The 18891-nt window shown below is 32.8% G+C and overlaps 1 protein-coding gene, 1 non-coding gene and 1 pseudogene across 3 annotated transcripts; 2 read left to right on the forward strand and 1 right to left on the reverse strand.

Moving 5' to 3' along the window:
• Positions 1-5586: 5586 nt before the first annotated feature.
• Positions 5587-7430, reverse strand: LOC107488194 (uncharacterized protein At4g22758). 2 transcript variants are annotated; one of them, XM_016108897.3, is made up of 3 exons: positions 6864-7430; positions 6479-6689; positions 5587-6116 (listed from the first exon to the last, which is right to left on the reverse strand). In XM_016108897.3, the coding sequence occupies exons 1-3, from the start codon at positions 7164-7166 to the stop codon at positions 5878-5880; spliced, it is 753 nt and encodes a 250-aa protein (XP_015964383.1). In that variant the 5' UTR covers positions 7167-7430; the 3' UTR covers positions 5587-5877. The 2 variants fall into 2 exon arrangements, with proteins under 2 accessions (XP_015964383.1, XP_015964382.1); XM_016108896.3 differs by having other exon boundaries at positions 6479-6698; positions 6864-7427.
• A 1449-nt stretch (positions 7431-8879) lies between these two features.
• Positions 8880-8952, forward strand: TRNAK-CUU (transfer RNA lysine (anticodon CUU)). The gene has a single exon. It is a non-coding gene; the product is annotated as a tRNA-Lys (tRNA).
• Positions 8953-12625: 3673 nt separating this feature from the next.
• On the forward strand, positions 12626-17009 carry LOC107488111 (HVA22-like protein k; annotated as a pseudogene).
• Positions 17010-18891: the final 1882 nt, after the last annotated feature.

An 18891-nucleotide genomic window follows, 5' to 3' on the forward strand; every position in this document is an offset into this window, starting at 1 on the left:
ATAGGTGCTATTTGTTCTTTATCTATCCAATTGCATATGACCACTCATCCATCTTAACATTTTCATATCTGCTACACTTAGCTTATGTTCGTACTCTCCTTTAGCCGTCCAACACTTTGTACATAAAGCATAGCCTGTCTAATAGTGTAATAGAATTTATCTTTAAGTTTTAAAGGTATTTTTTTGTCACATATAAAACCAAAGGCATTCTACCATTTTAACCAACTTGCTTGGATCCTATTATTTACATCTTGTTCGATCTTTCAATTGTCATGTATGATGCAACCAAGATATTTAAAACTTTTAACTTTTTGTAGAATGTTTTCTCTAATCTTTACCTCTATATTAGGGTGATTCCTCCGGCGGCCGAACTTACATTCTATATATTCCGTCTTGCTACGGCTTATGTGCAGACCATACACTTCTAGAGTTTCTCTCTATAAATTCAACTTCTTATTTAGGTCTTTCCTTTACTCTCCCATAAGAACGATATCATCGGCAAAAAGCATGCACCATGGCACAGGCTCTTGGATATGCTCAGTGGGATTTGGATCCTCTAAAGTTTGAATTTCACTTTAGAGAGTAAAGTGTGATCTCTCACCATTAGTTTTATAAGTGGGGCTAGAATAAATATGAAAGAGAAACTATTCAAGTGTAGAAGATCACACATTACTCTCTAAAGTGAAATTCAAACTTTAGAAGATCCAAATCCTGCTCAGTGTGTACTTCCAAGGCTAATGTGAAAAGGTATAGGCTTAAGGATGATCCTTTGTGTAATCCTATACCAATAGAAAATTCCTCTATCACACAACCTTGAGTCTCCACACTAGTTGTAACTCTATCATACATGTCTTTAATTGCACGAATATATGCGATCCTTACTTTCTTCTTTTTCAAAACCTTTCATAAAACCTCCCTTGACACTCTATCGTACGTTTTTCTCCAAATTAATAAACACCATATGTAGATCCCGTTTATTACTACGATACCTCTCCATCATCCTTTTTATAGGTATATCGCTTTAATGGTGGATCTGTTTGGCATAAAATCAAATTAGTTCTCTGTTACTTGTGTCTCTTGTCTCAACCTCCGTTCTATCACCATTTTTCATAATTTCATGGTATGACTCATGAGCTTGATCCCTCTATAGTTTTCACAATTTTGTATATTTTTCTTATTCTTGTAGATAGGTACCAAGATATTCTTTCTCCACTCATCTGACATCTTCTTTAATCTTAAAATCTCATTAAAAAGTTTGGTTAACCAACTGATATCGTTCTCTCCAAGGTCCTTCCAAACTTCAATCGGAATATTATCGGATCATACTGCCTTGCCATTTTTTCATCCACTTTAGAGCCTCTTTTATCTTGAAGTCTCGAATCCTTCAATAGTAGTTGAAATTTTAATCTTCTTTTCTCGTGCATAACCGACCAAGACTCGGAATAGTCTTCTATCCTTCAAAAAATAACTCGTAGAAATGGCTCTTCCTCCTTTCATTGATCTTCTCCTCTTGAGCTAACACCTCTCATCTTTTATGCACTTAACCTGATCCAAGTTTTTCGTTCTTGTTTTACGGTTCTTTGCGATTCTATATATACCTTTTTCCTCTTTCCTTTGTGTCTAAAGACTGGTAGAGACCTTCTATGCTCTTGTTTTTGCTTCACCTACAAACACTTTTATCTCTTTCTTAGTCGCCTAATATTTTTCTCAATTATTTGTATTGCGACACAAAGACCACTCCTTAAAATACTCTCTTTTTGTCTTTATTTTTTTTTGTATACTTGCATTCTACCACCAAGATTCTTTGTCTCTTGGTCCTATCCTTTTAGATTCACCAAAAAAAGATACATAATGTGTTTTATTTTCTTACAAATTTTAAAATTAAATTTATTACAAAATATTATAATTAATAAATTAAATTCAAAACATTAGTTAATTTTATCTAATGACTGAATAAATTTAAAGGATATATAACATTTTTCTTATTTTCTATATAATAAATGGAGTTCTGGAATTTACTAATATAAATTTAAATTGGTGTATTTTATATATGTGATGCATAATATAAATTATGAGTATCAATTTATATAATAAAAAAATTGTAATTTATAATTTTATGAATTATAATTTTTTAATTAAAAAATTAAAATAATAATTCATGATTTTTTATTATCTTATTTAAAATTGTGATTTACTTATTTTTTTAATTGTTTAACTTATTTAAAATTATTATTCATGATTTATTTTTATTTTATATAGTTTTCATATCACGGTATTATATCAAATATTATCAATAATTTTCTAATATTCTCTAAAGTTTGGCAAAAATTTTAAAAATAGTCATGCTATACATACAAGTCTTTTTGGTTTACAAGTCTTACAAGTTGGGCCAAACCCAACAGAAGCTACACTCACCCACAAAAACGTGTTAACACGCGCATCACGTTTTCAAAGCGCCCCTTCACCATTAAGAACCACTATTCTTCTTCTTCCTCGATGAAAATCATAACTGTCATTTTTTCTTCGCGTTCCTCCTTCTCTTCCTCTTCTTCCTTCTTCTTCTCATTTTTTTTGTGTTTCTCCTCCTTTTTCTTCGCGTATTTTATCTTCATCATCGTATTTCTCCTCCTTCTTCTTTTGATTTTACATTATGTATTTTTTTTCTTCTTTGTTTAATTTTTTCTCCAAAAAGGAATTATGAGAATATGAAATAAGAAGATGAAGAAGAACAGCAGAAGATGATGAGGGGGAGGAAGATGAAGAGTTCTGAATTATGCAGAACTTATCAGAATAAAAATACACCCAAATATCTTTATTTTACACCCAAATATCTTCGTGTTACACCCAAATATCTTCGGTTTACATCCAAATTTGCCGTAAATACAGAAATGAGTTATGTTACATGTACACTAAAATCAACCACCAAAGTCAGCCACCAGTATAAAATACATACTGAAATACAAATAATACATTGAAAATAAATTAAAACACACATATATTTATACACAAATACATTGGTGGTTGATTTTAGTGGATGATTTTAGTGTACAAATAGCATTTTTGTACAGAAAAATATTTTCTCTCATGCTGCATTTTTTTCTTCTTCTTCTTTTTCTTATTTCTTTCTTTCTTTTAGTTAAATGAATGTAAGTTCATCATCTTCCAAGTAATTTTGCAGTATTATATGTTTCTTCTTCTTCTTTGTTTGAACAAGAAGAAACTTGAGAAGGTAAAACAAAAAGAAAAAGATGAATAAGAAAAAAAGAAGAAGAAGAAGATGGTGATAATGATGAAAAAAAAGAACCAACAGAAGATGAAGAGGAGGAGGAAGAAGAGTTCTGAATTATGCATAACTTATTAGAATAAAAATACACCCAAAATTTCTTAAAATACACTCAAATATTTTTTTGTTACACCCAAATTTGCTGTAAATACAGAAATGAGTTATGCTATGTGTACACTAATCAGCCACCAAAGTCAGCCATCAGTATAAAATACATATTAGGATACAAATGTACATTGAAAATAAATTAAATCATACATGTATTTATACACAAATACATTGGTGGTTGATTTTAGTGATTGATTTTAGTGTACAAATAGCATTTTTGTATAGAAAAATATTTCCGCTAATGCTATATTTTTTTTCTTCTTCTTTTTCTTATTTCTTTCTTTCTTTTAGTTAAATGAATGTAAGTTCATCATTTTCCAAGTAATTTTGGAGCATTATGTGTTTCTTCTTCTTCTTTGTTTGACTTTTTATTTTTATTCTTGTTAGGAGAGTAAAACAAGAAGAAACTTGAGAAGGTAAAACAAAAAGGAAAAGATGAATAAAAAAAGAAGAAGAAGAAGATGGTGATAATGATAAAAAAGAACCAGCAGAAGATGAGGAGAAGGAAGAAGAAGAGTTCTGAATTATGCAGAACTTATCAGAATAAAAATACACCTAAAATTCCTTAAAATACACCCAAATATCTTCGTGTTACACCCAAATATCTTCGTTTTACACCCAAATTTAGTGCAAATACAGAAATGAGTTATGCTACGTGTATACTAAAATTAGCCACCATAGTCAGCCACCAGTATAAAATACATACTGGAATACAAATATACATTGAAAATAAATTAAATCACACATGTATTTATACACAAATACATTGGTGACTGATTTTAGTGTACAAATAGCATTTTTGTACAGAAAAATGTTTCTTCTAATGCTACATTTTTTTCTTCTGAATTGAACCACACCTCAGCTACTTGATTAGATTTAAAACAATAAAAGAAGGAAAAGACTTGTAAATACTTGTATGAGACAAACGCTTGTATGTGAAGAACAAACTACTCATCAATACCATAGAGGGGCTGCAAAATATACCAAAAATACACGATATTAAAACAAGCATAAACTATAGAATGCAAATTGAACTATAAAACCATCATAAAAAATAACAAAAATCAGATTCATGAATCATCATTAAACAGAAACTAAAACAATTCAACTAAAAGAACAAGACAATTCACCCTCAGTGAGATGAAAAGTCATAAACTGTAAATACAACTAAACTTTCCTAAAATACACCCAAATATTCCTGATTTATACTCGAACGTCTGATATAACTAGTACATTAGATTCAATTCAAACAAGGAATAATGAACAGCAAATTTCACAGACAAAGTTCACGCATTATTCAACTACACAATTATAAACTACTAACTGGATTCAAATTCAATTATTAACTGGAATTAAATCACACCTCATGAACTTCATTGGATTCAAATTCAAAATCCACTTCGCTCTGGTTCAGCTGATAATCTTTAGTTGAATCATTCATTATCTTCAAAACAATTTCAGAGCTTAATTTCAGAAATAATGAAAAAGGTAAAAAACGAAAAAAAGAATAGAGAGAAAAACTTACGTAAACAGCGAAGGAGAAGGGGGGAGAGAAACGCACGAAAGAGATCGAAAAGAGAAGACAAGAAAACACAAAAGTAATTAAAAAAAGTAAGTTATATATTTGCGTGTTGATTGATTGAAAAATCTGTTAGGGAGGCGCGTGAAATATACATGCTATAAGAGATGCGGCTTAGGGATTAGGGATTTTCAGAACTTGTATAGTGAAAAGGCTTGTATGTGGAGATTAATCCTTTTAAAAATATCCATAAATTTTATTTTGTTTCAATTTTGTCCTAAAAATTTTTTATTTGCATTAAATATATCCTTAATGGCTAAATTTTCAAAAAAATTAAGACCAATTCAACAATAATTTCATAAAAACAACTCTCAACACAAACAAATCAAGTATAATTTTTATGTATTATTATTAGATGGGTCTTAAATTTTTAAAAAATTTAACTGTTGAAAATATATTTGATACAAATAAAAAACTTCTAAACAAAATTAAAACAAAATAAAATTTATAAATATTTTTAAAACTTTTATCATATTTTAAAAATAAAAAAATACTTTTCCCAAAAAAATTAGCCAATAAGCTACGGCTCTCAATTATTTTTTCTAACAAAAGGTCCAACATTCTCTCTCCGACATATCTACGACTACTACAAACTACAAAGTACAAACACAGAGCATTCGGAAAAGATAAATAAATTTTACTGTAATCTTTTGCACACTCAAATTTTCATTCTCTATTTTCAAATTAAATTAAGTGTTCATAATTTTAGATATAAAAACATATTTCTTAAACTAAATAAATAATTCAAGTATTGAAAATTGGAAATGATTCTACGCACAGCGGAGACCCGTCCGGTGGTTTCATGGAAAAAGCAACATAAAAATGGATGCCATGCTTTTCCGTGATAGTTGACAGTTGACACCGTTGGAGGTTTATATACAGAAGGAAAATAGAATTCCTACGGGCCTTACTGCGAGCAAACTATCATGTTCCAGAGCCTTTTAGCCCTTCTTACGATTTTGTTGATCTTCCCGGCTATAAAAGACTCTAGAAAGAACGGAGACGGAGTTTTTGGAACAGAGCTATGTGTAACTAATTCGGGTGTACTTTCTGAGTGAAATGAATCCATGCCAGATGTTCCATTACTCTTCCGTAGATAAAAACTTCTACTACCTACATCCCCGATCAGTTCTGATTTGTCCAAACCTACCAAGCAAGAAGCAACAAAGTCAACTAAAACTCTGTCAAATCCACTGTATAATAATAAGCTACCGCGTTTAATTTGCCAATTCTATAATATATGTCATTTTATATTATAGTATTATATGTTCGGCTAATAATATTATATTATTTAAACTTAGATAGATAATAATTTTTATAAATAATATAAATAATGAGTTCTAAAATTAGTTTAATAAAATAAAAATATATTATATTTTAAATTGTTTATCTAAATTTTAATATTAGAATAATCATTTTAATAAATTGAATATCTGATATATCAATTGTTATTTTTATTGTCAATTTATATTTTTTCTTATTATTAGTATTATTAATCAGCGACTTACTTTGGAGACTGAAATGGGATTGATGCAATTGGAATGTTGATGAAGGTGCATCAAGGTCGAGGCTGGGGCTCCTGCCTTCTTCTCTATATATATCGATCACGCGCTTTATTGTGTCATCCACACTGGATCCCAATTTCACCATGGTTCTCACTGGCCCTGGACTTCCTTCAACCGTTACATTAACCACCACCTTAGCTTCCTTCTCATACCTCTGATGTAACTAAAATCAATATAATTATCCACTATTATAATTGTAATTACACATAACAAACTAGGATTTGATGATCGATCTGGAACAATAATCACAAACGAAACGGTTATATCAAAAGCTGCAGCAGATTGGCGAGAAATTAAAGCTGAAAGCATTCATTTAGAACAAATATACCTTGTTAGGTACAAGGATTGGAGAGGAAGCAAAGAGAGAAGGGGAAGAAACGAAGGCTTCGGAGAAGGTTTGAGGGCGGAAAAGGCTCCCTTCGCTCTTCAACTCATATTCGAAGAAATCGTCTCTGCCTCTCGAGAGAAGCAGAGGCGCCGATGAGCAGCGCTTCAAGATCTTGAGATCAGGCCTCGACTTATTTTTGGACCTCCGACGAGACGACGGAGATGGCGACGGCGAGGGATGCGGCGGTTTGATTCTCCGGGATCGGATCGCCGGCGATCGTCGGCGCGAACTGCTCCGCAACATGCAAGGGGACTTGTTAATTAGTTGGTTCCTGAGTAATATAAAAATTTAAAATCAGTTTTCAAGAACTGTTTTTGTGATTTATATACAAAGTAGGGGAGCTAGAATATGAGAATGGTAGTTAAGTTGAGGGCGTGGGTTGCGTGTGTGGAGGGAACTTATGCCAGGCAGGAATAACCGTCAAGCTCTTTATTATTTTTTTCAATTTTACTACTACTTCACTTTGAATTTGAAGGCAGGGCAGCCACTGCTAAGCTATTTGGTGGGTCTTGTACTCTTGTTCTTGCGTGGGTCCTACACTCCTTTTGTTCGCCTTTAGGGATGCATGGATGCCTTTCATATAGTTTCCTTCGTTCGTTTCCTCTCTCCTTTTTCCTAAAAGTTAACCAAACACGACTCACACCGTGACCGTCCACCTCTTAATATTCTTTTCTTATTACTTAGGTCAATTCCTTTATTATGTGAAACAGAAGCGGATTAAATAATGTTATCTCATTTTGGTGATGTATGGTCTTGGAAAATGAATCAAGGAATAAATACAGTGAAAATATTGTAATGAATTTCACAGTTCACTGAAAAAGATTAAACATAAACTTTGATTGGGTTTCTTAGGCGGTACGGCCAAGAAGATGACGCTCAAATATTTACTATTCTGGAATAATGAATGAGTCGCCAACCTGTTGACAGGCTTCCTACTGCGGCAAAACAATTACTACTAAAAACACTGGTTCCCTTAGTTTTTTTTGGTCAGGCTGGTTCCCTTAGTTTGAAGATAATAATGATGCAGACAAACACTAGGAGACTAATTTCTAGCTAAGAGGATCCCAGGAACCAAACAAACGTTTTTTTTTTTTCAAGGATATCCACTGCTGACTAATATCTTCGCTGTGGATCATCTGCCAATACTTTTCTATGCCCAATGAGCAAATGGCTTGCTAAAAGCCTAAGGATCTAAGAAACCCAGCGAACCATGAAATTTTAGGACTGTGTCAATATGTTGTTTCTTTTTATGTTCTGCAATCCATATGGATCCAACTATAACTTCTTTACGTTCGTTACCAAATGAATAAGCCCAAAGACAAATAAGCTTAAAAGCCAGGTTTGTTTCCTCAAACGTCTCAACTCTATCATATTGCATTTCTTTTCTGTACAAACTACTCTGGGCTGACCATACCGCCCAACAAAAAAAAAGGAGCAAGTAATGATAGTCATATAGCATCCCATTGTCATGGCAATTATAAAATGCTAACTGAATGTGGCTACAAGTATCTACTGACTACTTGCTTTTAATTAATGAAATTAACTAAAAGATCATACTGATTATTTCAATGACAAAAATGATAATTTTCACTAAAAGTTTTCTTTTTGTTGTTTCCTTAACAAGTGTTATTACGAAAAAGTAAAAACATTAGTAAAATGTAAAAACAATCACATACTCTACTTTCATTCCCCTCCTCTTATTACCTTTGCAAAAAAAAAAAAGTGTAATTTTCTACTATTTTAAAAATTACACAGATGATCATTGTCAAATTTATGTATAATAACATTTCAGATAACATCTTATTCGAATTTCTAAGAGATTTTTATCATGTGTTTCTTGGTCTTGCTCTTTGTATTTTCCTCCTTACACTTTATTCCTACCCGGATACACAAGCAATCTTCAGAATAGAATATATTAATCATCTTAAAAAATATTACTAAGATAATTTTTAACAAGCCCGTCTAGCTCAGTCGGTAGAGCGCAAGGCTCTTAACCTTGTGGTCGTGGGTTCGAGCCCCACGGTGGGCGAAATAATTTTTTCCCTATTTCCTACTCTATGTCAATGTCACCCCCCACCCCAATTCTTGCTTTTCATTCAACCACTTTTATAAAGTCGGGGGGAAATTGTAAATGAGCTTTTTGTATCTCATTGTTGGTCTCAGCCTTTAAGGCTTTCTTTTTGAAGGCATCACTGGAAATATATTTCTCAATCCTTGGCCATACACGTGGATAGGATTCCTTGGTAAATGGTATTGGTAATGATAGGGCCCGGGCTTTTCCTTTCGGTAGGCGACCAGACCTCTGTTCCTCACCCAACGTACAACCATTCTTCCCTTTTCTTATCCATTTTTGGTATTTCGGATGGATAATAATGGAAGCCAAATATATGTATGTATGTGTATCCTTGCCACTTTTTCTCCATTTTCTTTGCCAAACACATGAATATAATGAAACTGGGACTGGAAATCCTTCCAACCTTCTTATGGATGCCGATATAGTATATGAAGGGATTTTTTATTGCCACTATCCCTATATATATATAGTTGTAGTTGTACTTACTAGAATATAAATTAGAGGTTGTTATGATCTTGTGTGTTTATCAATCATCAGTGTTCTCACTTCTCAGCGCTCTTCTATTTTACTCCTATTCATTATCTCAAAGCGGGTACGGTACACTCTTTTAATAAGTGTTAGATGCAATATTTAGATAGAGTAGTCGGTACATGAATAATTATAATAATTTATATGGGTTTAGTTTATAATAAATTCAACGAAGAATTAGAGATATAATAAAACAATAATTGACGTCTCAGGTAGTCTCTCATAATCTCATGGACTCAATCTAATTACTCGTTGGTCCCCATCATCAATGTTCTGGATCCGTACCTGCTTTTGCAAATGCATATGGATGGAGAGGGCTTTGATGGAAGTATCAATGATTTCATCAATCAGGAATAGCTACATTACCTTTGGAGCTTGTGTTATTGTTGACCTTTAATTTATTTAAAACTTCTTAGACTATATATATATAAAAAATTTTTTAGGCTTAATTTAAGTGATTATTCATGAACTAAGCCGAGAAGCCACTCAGATACATTACGGACTGTTTTTACGCTAGCACTGCTATCCTTTTTTCACAAACTTTTCCTTGGTTTAAATCATAAATGTTTATATTATGGACCGCATCACCGTATGGTCAACAAAATAAGGAGCAGGATTACATAAGCGTGAATTGGATGGACCAAATCCAAACAAATAGTTTTAACTAAAATTAATAAAGAATTTTATTGAATACTTAAGAATGGGAAAGAAGGTAACAATTAGAATTTTGTGGGCAAAAAATAAAATATAAAAAATAAACAATAGTCGCTACTGGTCCTCCATCTAACACCACTATAACAGTGTGTACTACTACATGTATGTTCATATTATTATTCGTTATAATGCGCAAATATAAAGTGATGGTGGGTTTGGTGATTTTGTACGTGGTATAACAATATATTAATTATTCTCTACTTGATTTACATACTGTTTGTTGTATTTTATTCTTTATTTTTTTCCGTAGGACTTTGATTCCTAAAGCGATAATGCATTCATGACTAATTGACTTTATACAAAGAAATGGCCTATTATCCCCGTAATGATCTCTATGGGCCAGTATTGCCCTTTCCTTTCTGTGTGTGATATCTTCAATCTAGCGTTGTCGCATCTCAATGTTTCAATGCTAAACCACATGTGTATGTATGGATGTAAAACCCCTTTAGGTAATGTTTCTCTAATGAAAAAAAAAAGTTTATAGAACAACACTTCATTATTTGTATTATTCTTACAATCATATCTTTTTCTTTGTTACTACATTTTTTTTACAACTGTAGTTTTAAGAATCCGATGTTGGATCCAAAAAGATTGAAATTGATATGATGGTTATATAAGAGAATAATCAACTTCGCGTAAACACAAAACAAATAGTGTAATAGTAATTTGAGAACGCTATATGCATCTCAACTCTCTCAACTCTCAAGTACTTCATGTGTTTGACAATGGAACCAATAGTAGGTTGCATATTTAATTTCACTCGGCACCGAACAAACAAGGAATATGAATTTCCTGTATGCATTAACGGCAATAGTAAACATTGCATGTCTTTATTTGAATGACCCAATGTCCTTTTGTTTAATTAAGGTTATTCAATTTTAAACTTTTATTGATTTCGTTAAATAAATTAGTTTTTAATTATATTAAATTATTCGTCTAAATAAAAAGTTAATCTAAAAATATTAAAAAAATTGAAAGACTGATATTTTTTATTAAATAATAATAAAAATTAAAATATTAAAAAAAATCTTGAAAATCGATCTAGAATATATTACTTGAAAAATATGTAATTTATAAAGAAGATATCCGTGCTAACGGCAATTCCTTGTTAAATTATTCCACATTTATATCATTTTTAATCTCATATATAACCTTTTCCCATTCCCTTTCATCAGCACATTAAAATTGGGTAATTCATTCAGTACTTGAGTAATGCAGTTGACTTATTATTAATTAAAATGACAACTTACTAATTATGCCCGATTTGCTAATCTCATTGTTAAGTCCTTAAATTTTGATTAATCTAAATAAATAATATTATTTGAACATCCAATAACCAATATTATTGCAATACTGATTTAAGAATTTGATTAAAGACGGTTAAGAAAGTAAATAAAACTTTTAATTTTTTCGATACATTAAATATATAAAACCTTTAAAATTTTATATTTACTTTATATATTCAGTAAAACATTTTATATAAAATATTCTTTACTAATTCTATAAAGACCTTGTTAACAGGGACGGGTCTTTTAGGAACAATGGAGCCTCCTCAAGTATTTTATAAAAATATTAGTAATATATCATTATTATAGATTATAAATAGTTCATTTGAGAAAGGTTAAGATTCAAGGGAAAAAAAATATGTTACAACATCAACCTTTCATGATAATTTTACTATTCTAATTGTATCGTATCTCTTATACGTCGAAAAAAAAATGGGTTATACCTTGGTAAGATAAAACAAAATTTAAATTAAATCAAACTCTTTATCATAACCGACTCTTTTCCAAAGATCACGCAACTAGTCAGTCACAACTAACAGACGAATGATTCAAACTTAAAGGTTATAAATCAAGGAAAAACCCTCCACATACAGACAACTAACAATACCATCACCGATATTATACTCGTTTCTGTTAAAATTTTTTATTGATTTGAACGTCAGAGTCTTTTTTGTATGTACCACGCTTGGGTTCAAATTCACGAGAGTACTTTGCTTCCAAGCTGAGCCACTGTAGTTCTAGGAAGAATGAAGTTGACCTATAGCTCGGAAAGGAGTATCCTTGCCAAATAAGACACGCTGTAAATAAGATAAGACACGTCTCGAAGTCCACGTATTGTGTTTGCACACATGTTATGACACGTAGCTTAAGACATGTCACGAGGTCTACATATTGTGTTTGCACATGTGTTATGACATGTAGCTTATCTCGTTTACAATGTAAACGAGATAAGGCTTAGATGCGCATATATAAGGAACTTGTTCACAGCGTCTCAAGTATCACAGTCCTTCCCCCTTAACCTTCATTTCTCCCTTTGTCAGATGTTTTCTTGGTATTTTTTAGATACTTAGACGTTATGGCGTGCACAGATGCACGGGACAATGACGTCAGTTGCCTGAATGCGATTTAGTACATTGCGGGAGCGATCGACTTCCAAGTTAGTGTTGTTGTTTTTCTCTTTTAAATAAATAAGCATATAATTATAGTTATGGTACTTTTATAGATTTAGTGTTTATACATGAGTATAATGGATTATGTTTTGGTAACATAAAATAGGTTAGTTGGCATGTTATTAACATTTGTTAGGTGTGGAATGTATTCTTACACTACAACAAAGGTGGAGGATAGCGGCCAAAAATTGTTGGCCGTTAATCCAACTGCTGCAGCTAACGAAAATACCAGCTATTGTCACTCTGCCGCCGTAACTTCTGCTTGAAGAGCGGCTACTGCATGAAGAACCGCCAGTAATCAAGATCTTTATCCTAATTAACTTAGTTATTCAATCTTATTTTATCTAATAACCAACAATTTTTCCCACAGCTGTAGCTCTAAAAACCCGCAAAAACATATTGGAAGCACCCGAAACTCTAAAGTCGCTGCTCCACAGTGCGCCACTGCTTCCCATCCATCATCCTCTCTCCGGCGTCGACCTTTCGTGCCTCCTCCATAGTACATGAAACCCCTGCTCCATCCTCCACGGTGTGTGAGAAATCCTTAAGATCTGCTCTACACTTCGTGTTTGTGTGGTTGTGGAGTAGCGCGGCTGACATCCGTCCTTATTTCCCCAGCGTCGACTTTTCACCTTTCCTCCACAGTCTGTGAAATCCCTGCTTCCCCCTCCATGGTGTGTGAAATCCTTAATCTCTTCTCCACTTACTTTCATCACATTCTTTGATGAACAGGCACTGGTGCGGGATTTTATAACCCACAAACTAACCAGCAAGTGCACCGGGTCATACCAAGTAATACCTCAGGTGAGTGAGGGTCGATCCCACGATGATTGATGGACCAAGCAACAATGGTTAAATGATTAGCTTAGTTAGGCAAGCAGAAAATGGTTTTGAGATGTTCAAAATGTTTAAATTGAAAACATCAGAAGGCAGACACGCAAGTAAATAAATTGAAAATAAAATATTGGAGAAATAGTTAAGGCTTCAGAGTTATCTATTTTTCCGGATTAACTTTTCTTACTAACTATTTTAATCGTGTAGGATTTAATTTATGGCAAACTATATGTGACTAGACCATAATTTCTTAGACCTTTCTAGGCTCCTCTAGAATTCATCGACTGCCAATGTCTTGGTCAATTAATTTCAATTAGAGGGTGAAGTTCAAATTCCAGTTTATATGCCACAAAAATTCTAATTTCCCAAAAATAAGAGGATTATATGTCACATATCTTGTTAAATCCAAATAATTAAAATTTAGGAGAATATGTTTTCAAACTATTGTTCAAGTAAAGAGCTTTTCCAAATTTTACAAGAACTCAAATAGAAAGAGGGTCATACTTCTGTTCCACCCAAATTCATAAGATAAAGAGCGAAAATAATTCTTAAATTATAAATCCACACATGAATTAAAATAGAAAAAGCCATAAAATCAATCCATACAAATAGACAGAGCTCATAACCTTAACAATAGAGGTTTAGTTGCTCATGGAATGCAGAATGTAAATTGGTATAGAATTCCCTAATGGAATCCCCCCTAATGGAACCTCCTCAATAGAAGAGAAGTCTTTCCTTTTTATAACTAATCCTAATTAATTTAAAATCTAATTTTTAAAATTAAAATAATATATTTTCCTATTTTAAAATCAAATTTGAATTTAAATCAGAATTAACTAACTACTCCGCGTCTTGTAACGTGGGAACCACTTGACTTCACTGGATCCGTGCCTAACTTGGGTGCTAAAATGGGGCCCAGAAATCACCCCCAGTGTTTTCTGCTCGTGGCGCATGTCACGCGTACGTGTCAGTCACGCGTACGCGTCGATGGTCTTTTTCCACAAGTCACGCGGACGCGTCAGTCACGCGCACGCGTCGCTGTGCAATTCTTCAAATCATGCGTATGCGTCAGTCACGCGCACGCGTCGCCATGGAAGCTCCAAATCACGCGCACGCGTCAGTCACGCGTACGCGTCGCTCCTCGATGCCATCTCCTTTGATTCTTGTGCTGTAGAAACTCAATCAAATCCAGCCGAATGCTACCTAAAATAAACAAAATTGCACACGACTCAAAGTAGCATCCATATTAGATAGAAGATAATTAATTCTTTACTAAACTCAATAAATTAGATGCAAATTCACTAGGAAAAGATAGGAAAGATACTCACGCATCAGGCACCATGTTGTGGAACCCATATTTGGAATTTTTCAATTATTACTTGTGAACACAATAAACATTGCTGATAATAAAACTAATTGAAACCTGTAGTTAGTAGTATATTGCAAGTAGCATTCCATTCCATTCCTATAATGCATTTTAATTTAAAGGTTCCTCAGTCCTCTATCTATGATCTTTCTACTTTCTTCCTAAACCTTTAGTTCGTTCTTCACCATTGCTCTTTCTTTCTTGTTTTCACTCTTGATCACTTACAAAATTTGAATCCTTTTTTTTTCCTCAAAATTTGGCTATTTTTTCTATATCTTCTATTAGTTGGGTTTAATTGTGGCTTTTTAGAGGTAGAGATTTAAATGTACATTTACTTGGATTTATTGTATGCTTTGTAATTTCTTTTTGTCTCTCATATTCTCATTAATGGATTGCTAAAGTGAAGACTCTGTCTTCAAATCGATAATACACGTATGATATAGATATTTTGTATGCTTTTGGTTTGTGATTAATTTTATGTAATTTCAATTATCACTTTATACTAGGTTCCTAACCTTTTGCTAGTGTTTGCCTTTATTTACTGTTGGTAATTCATACACTATGGCTTAGTGAGTTAGGTGTCAAATAGGCAAAAGTGAAACTGTGTCCTTTTTTTTCCTTGTTAACTTGATATTCAGTTTTTATGTTTTGGTTTTGGATCTTAAGTATGTTGATTGCTTCTTTATAACTTATTCTGGACACTGTGGGTTTTTCTTGATTATGTTGTTTTTGATCTTATCTACTGAACTGATTAAATTTGAAGGCAAGCAAAGGATAAAGATACCTAAGAAGCATTTGGACAATAAAAGTCCCAAGATACAACTTCTAGCACTTTTTATTAGTATTTCTCTTCTATAGGGTTGTGATACCCGTTTACTCCACCTTTAAGGCTATTGAGAGTAAAGACGAAAATGATAAGCACAAGTGGTTATTGTATTCGGCAGGTTCCTAATTTTCCTTCCTTCTCAATGAATACAAAATTGCTTACATTGATCCCTGTCATATACTTGTCCTGAAATCTTGTAATTGTTAGTGCTTATAAGTTATAATAATTAGTTGTGTTTGTATCATTCGAATTTGATTGACAATGTTGGAAGAATTCCCAACTGAGCGAAAATAACTTTTGATAATCATCTGTGCAAGTTTAAGTTTTTAGTCCTTTTGGGTTGCCTAGTTGAACTTGCTATTCTGCATATTTTATTTTTTATTTATATTTTTTGTAAGAGTTCGTTGAGTTGATGGTTTAATCTGTAAAATGGGTATATTAACACTGATCTCTCTTATGGTTTTCCAGCTTATGGATGTTTCAGTGAAGCAGAAATGTTTGCAAAAAAGTTACTTTCCTAGTACGGTCGAGTCATCATTATCTCCACATGTTTATTTCATTTGTCTATGTTAACTGTAATGATTAATCTTTTTTTTCTTCTTAGAAACTTTCCTATGTATTTATTTCAGGTCTTCATAGTTAAAGTAGCTAGTTCTATGTTTTCTTGTTATTTGCTTCCAATGTTTTCTTCTTGTGATCTTCCACAATTAATGCTCTCCTGATGCCTCGAACCAATTATATTGAGAATTTCTATCTTGCTTTGATTGTTTTGCTTTTATATTTAACATTTTGCTTGGATTATTCTGGGATCTAAGTGTTTGCTTATCATATTTAATCAGGTTCCCACTCTATTACCACATGAAGTTTGCATTTCTTGTTTGGCTACAGCTTCCTACTATTAATGTAAGCTTAATCAAACGTCTATACATTACTGCTTTTCTTGCCGTGTTTTCAGAAAATTTGCTTCGTTAGTTAGTTAGTTAGTTAGTTAGTTAGTCAATACTATCTTTTTTAGCTCTTGAGCAGGATATATTATATTATGATATTTTACTTCTCTTTTAGTTGTCCTTGTCTACGGGATAACATTTCCGGTACATTGGGTAATAGTAAATTAACAAAACTATATGGTGCTTGTTGAACAGGATGCAAAACAACTCTATACTGATCATTTGTGTTCATTCTTGTTGAGGCATCAAGATAGACTTGATCAAGTTGTCGATGTTGTGTATGGTGAAATGGTAAAAATCTATTTGCTAATTTTGTTATCATTTGAATTTAAAAATGCATGATTTCTTTTAGGTTCTTTTGAAAAGAAAAATATGTTTTCCCCTTCCTTTCCACATAGTAAATTTGTCATTGCACACCAGGTGGAATTTCAACTTGCAAGATCTCTACTAATGAACATTTTAGTGACAAGCATGCATGTAAACTCTGTAGCTCTATTTACACCATTTAATCTTCTATTTCAATGTAATATAGTCAATTTGTTATTTCGAAAGGAACAAAATGGTTAAATAAAAGTTAGAATATAGGAGCTCTTTTAATTGATTTAGTTTTTCTATTTATTGTTCTGTGTTTGTTTAAATTTAGTAGATTTGTTGTGAACTTGTGATTGGAATATGGCAGTGTAGATTTAAGCACATAATTTAACTAGGAGTTTCGAAATTGATTGCATAGTAGGATTTATGTACCCCTACATAGAAAGTGGTCTTGTGGTTTTGATCATCATAATCGATTAAATTTTCTTTTCATACAAAAGATATGTTTTAATTTGTTGTTAGTTTTTCGCATAAGAGATCTCTTTGCTCATGTTATCTGTATACCCTATCAGCAAATCAAATGGTTAAGAGTATCATTTGACCAGTTAGAAGGGAACCAAATCGTATCAAAGGACCAAAGAGGCTGCCGGTTTAGGATTTTAATTCAGACGAAGAGTGATCTGTTTGTTTCTCGTCATTAGACAAGCATCGATTGGATAGTTTTAAAACACACAAATATTGTGATATGTGTGTAGTTTTGTCTTAGTTCTGAGCTTTAATTCTATTTTCTTTCATTTTTCCTTTGTTTCCATCATTGTACATAGGAAATTTACATATTGTATCCAATAAGACAATGTTCTTGGCTATTAGTTGAACCTGGGAGTGAGATAGAAATTTAATTAACAAAAGTAATATACATACATCATTAGTACCTCACCTAGTTCATGTTTAATTTCATAATGCGTTATAAAAGTATGGGAGAGTATATATAAAGCATGTGTGATGCATCTGATTGAGGGTAACTAAGCAGGCTTCACATGGCTTATGTTTGCAGTTTACTTCATTAGTTCTTAGCAAGAGATTTATTATGTTGATATTTTTAGAAATATATTATTTTATTTTTTAATTAATCTTTTTGCTTTTGCCATAAGTTTAGATTCAATAGATGAAAAATATTAAGATTTATAGTATTAAAAATTTTAAAAAAGGCCAAAAAATATATCATTGAACTTAAACAAAAAAATCCATTTTTTTAATTTGTATTGAAATTAACGGCGGATTTATAACCGCCACAAATAGCCCTAAATTAAAAAGTGTAAGAACATTGCTGCGGTTCGTAACCGCCAGCGAAAAATGACTTAAATCCTAATACTTGTATATCGCGGCGGTTTAAAACTGCTGCTAAATTAATTGCCACAAAATACTGATTTAGTGGCTTTTATAATAGCGGTTGCTGGAAACTGCCGCAAAACCTTATTCCCGCGCCAATAACTAAGACATTTTCCTTAGCGGCCGGCGTCGGCGTTTGATTTTGTGACAGTTTCATGAAAAAAACTGCCGCAATGTAGCGCCTCTCTTATAGGGGTGGCAGGAGTACCCAAACTTGCGGGCACCTAACCCGGCCCTGCCCGTTTCGGGAGAGTTTAAACCCAACCCGGAAGCGGAACGGGTTTGATCGGGGCGGGGCAGGGTCAGGGTCGGGGGTTAGGGTAAACCCTCCCCGGAGTGTATATAGGAGGAGACTTCTTCTTCTTCTTCTTCTTCTTCTTCTTCTTCTTCAGAGAACCATAGTCACCACAGTCTTCTTTTCCGCTGCCCAATCCTCTGCCTCCTTGTTGTTTCTGTAGCTCAGTACCGCAGTTTCCTGCCGTCACTGCTTAGCACCCGCCTGTCGTCACTTCTCAGACCCATA

This window comes from Arachis duranensis, chromosome 5 (assembly GCF_000817695.3).
Source record: "Arachis duranensis cultivar V14167 chromosome 5, aradu.V14167.gnm2.J7QH, whole genome shotgun sequence".
NCBI classification, from domain to species: domain Eukaryota; kingdom Viridiplantae; phylum Streptophyta; class Magnoliopsida; order Fabales; family Fabaceae; genus Arachis; species Arachis duranensis.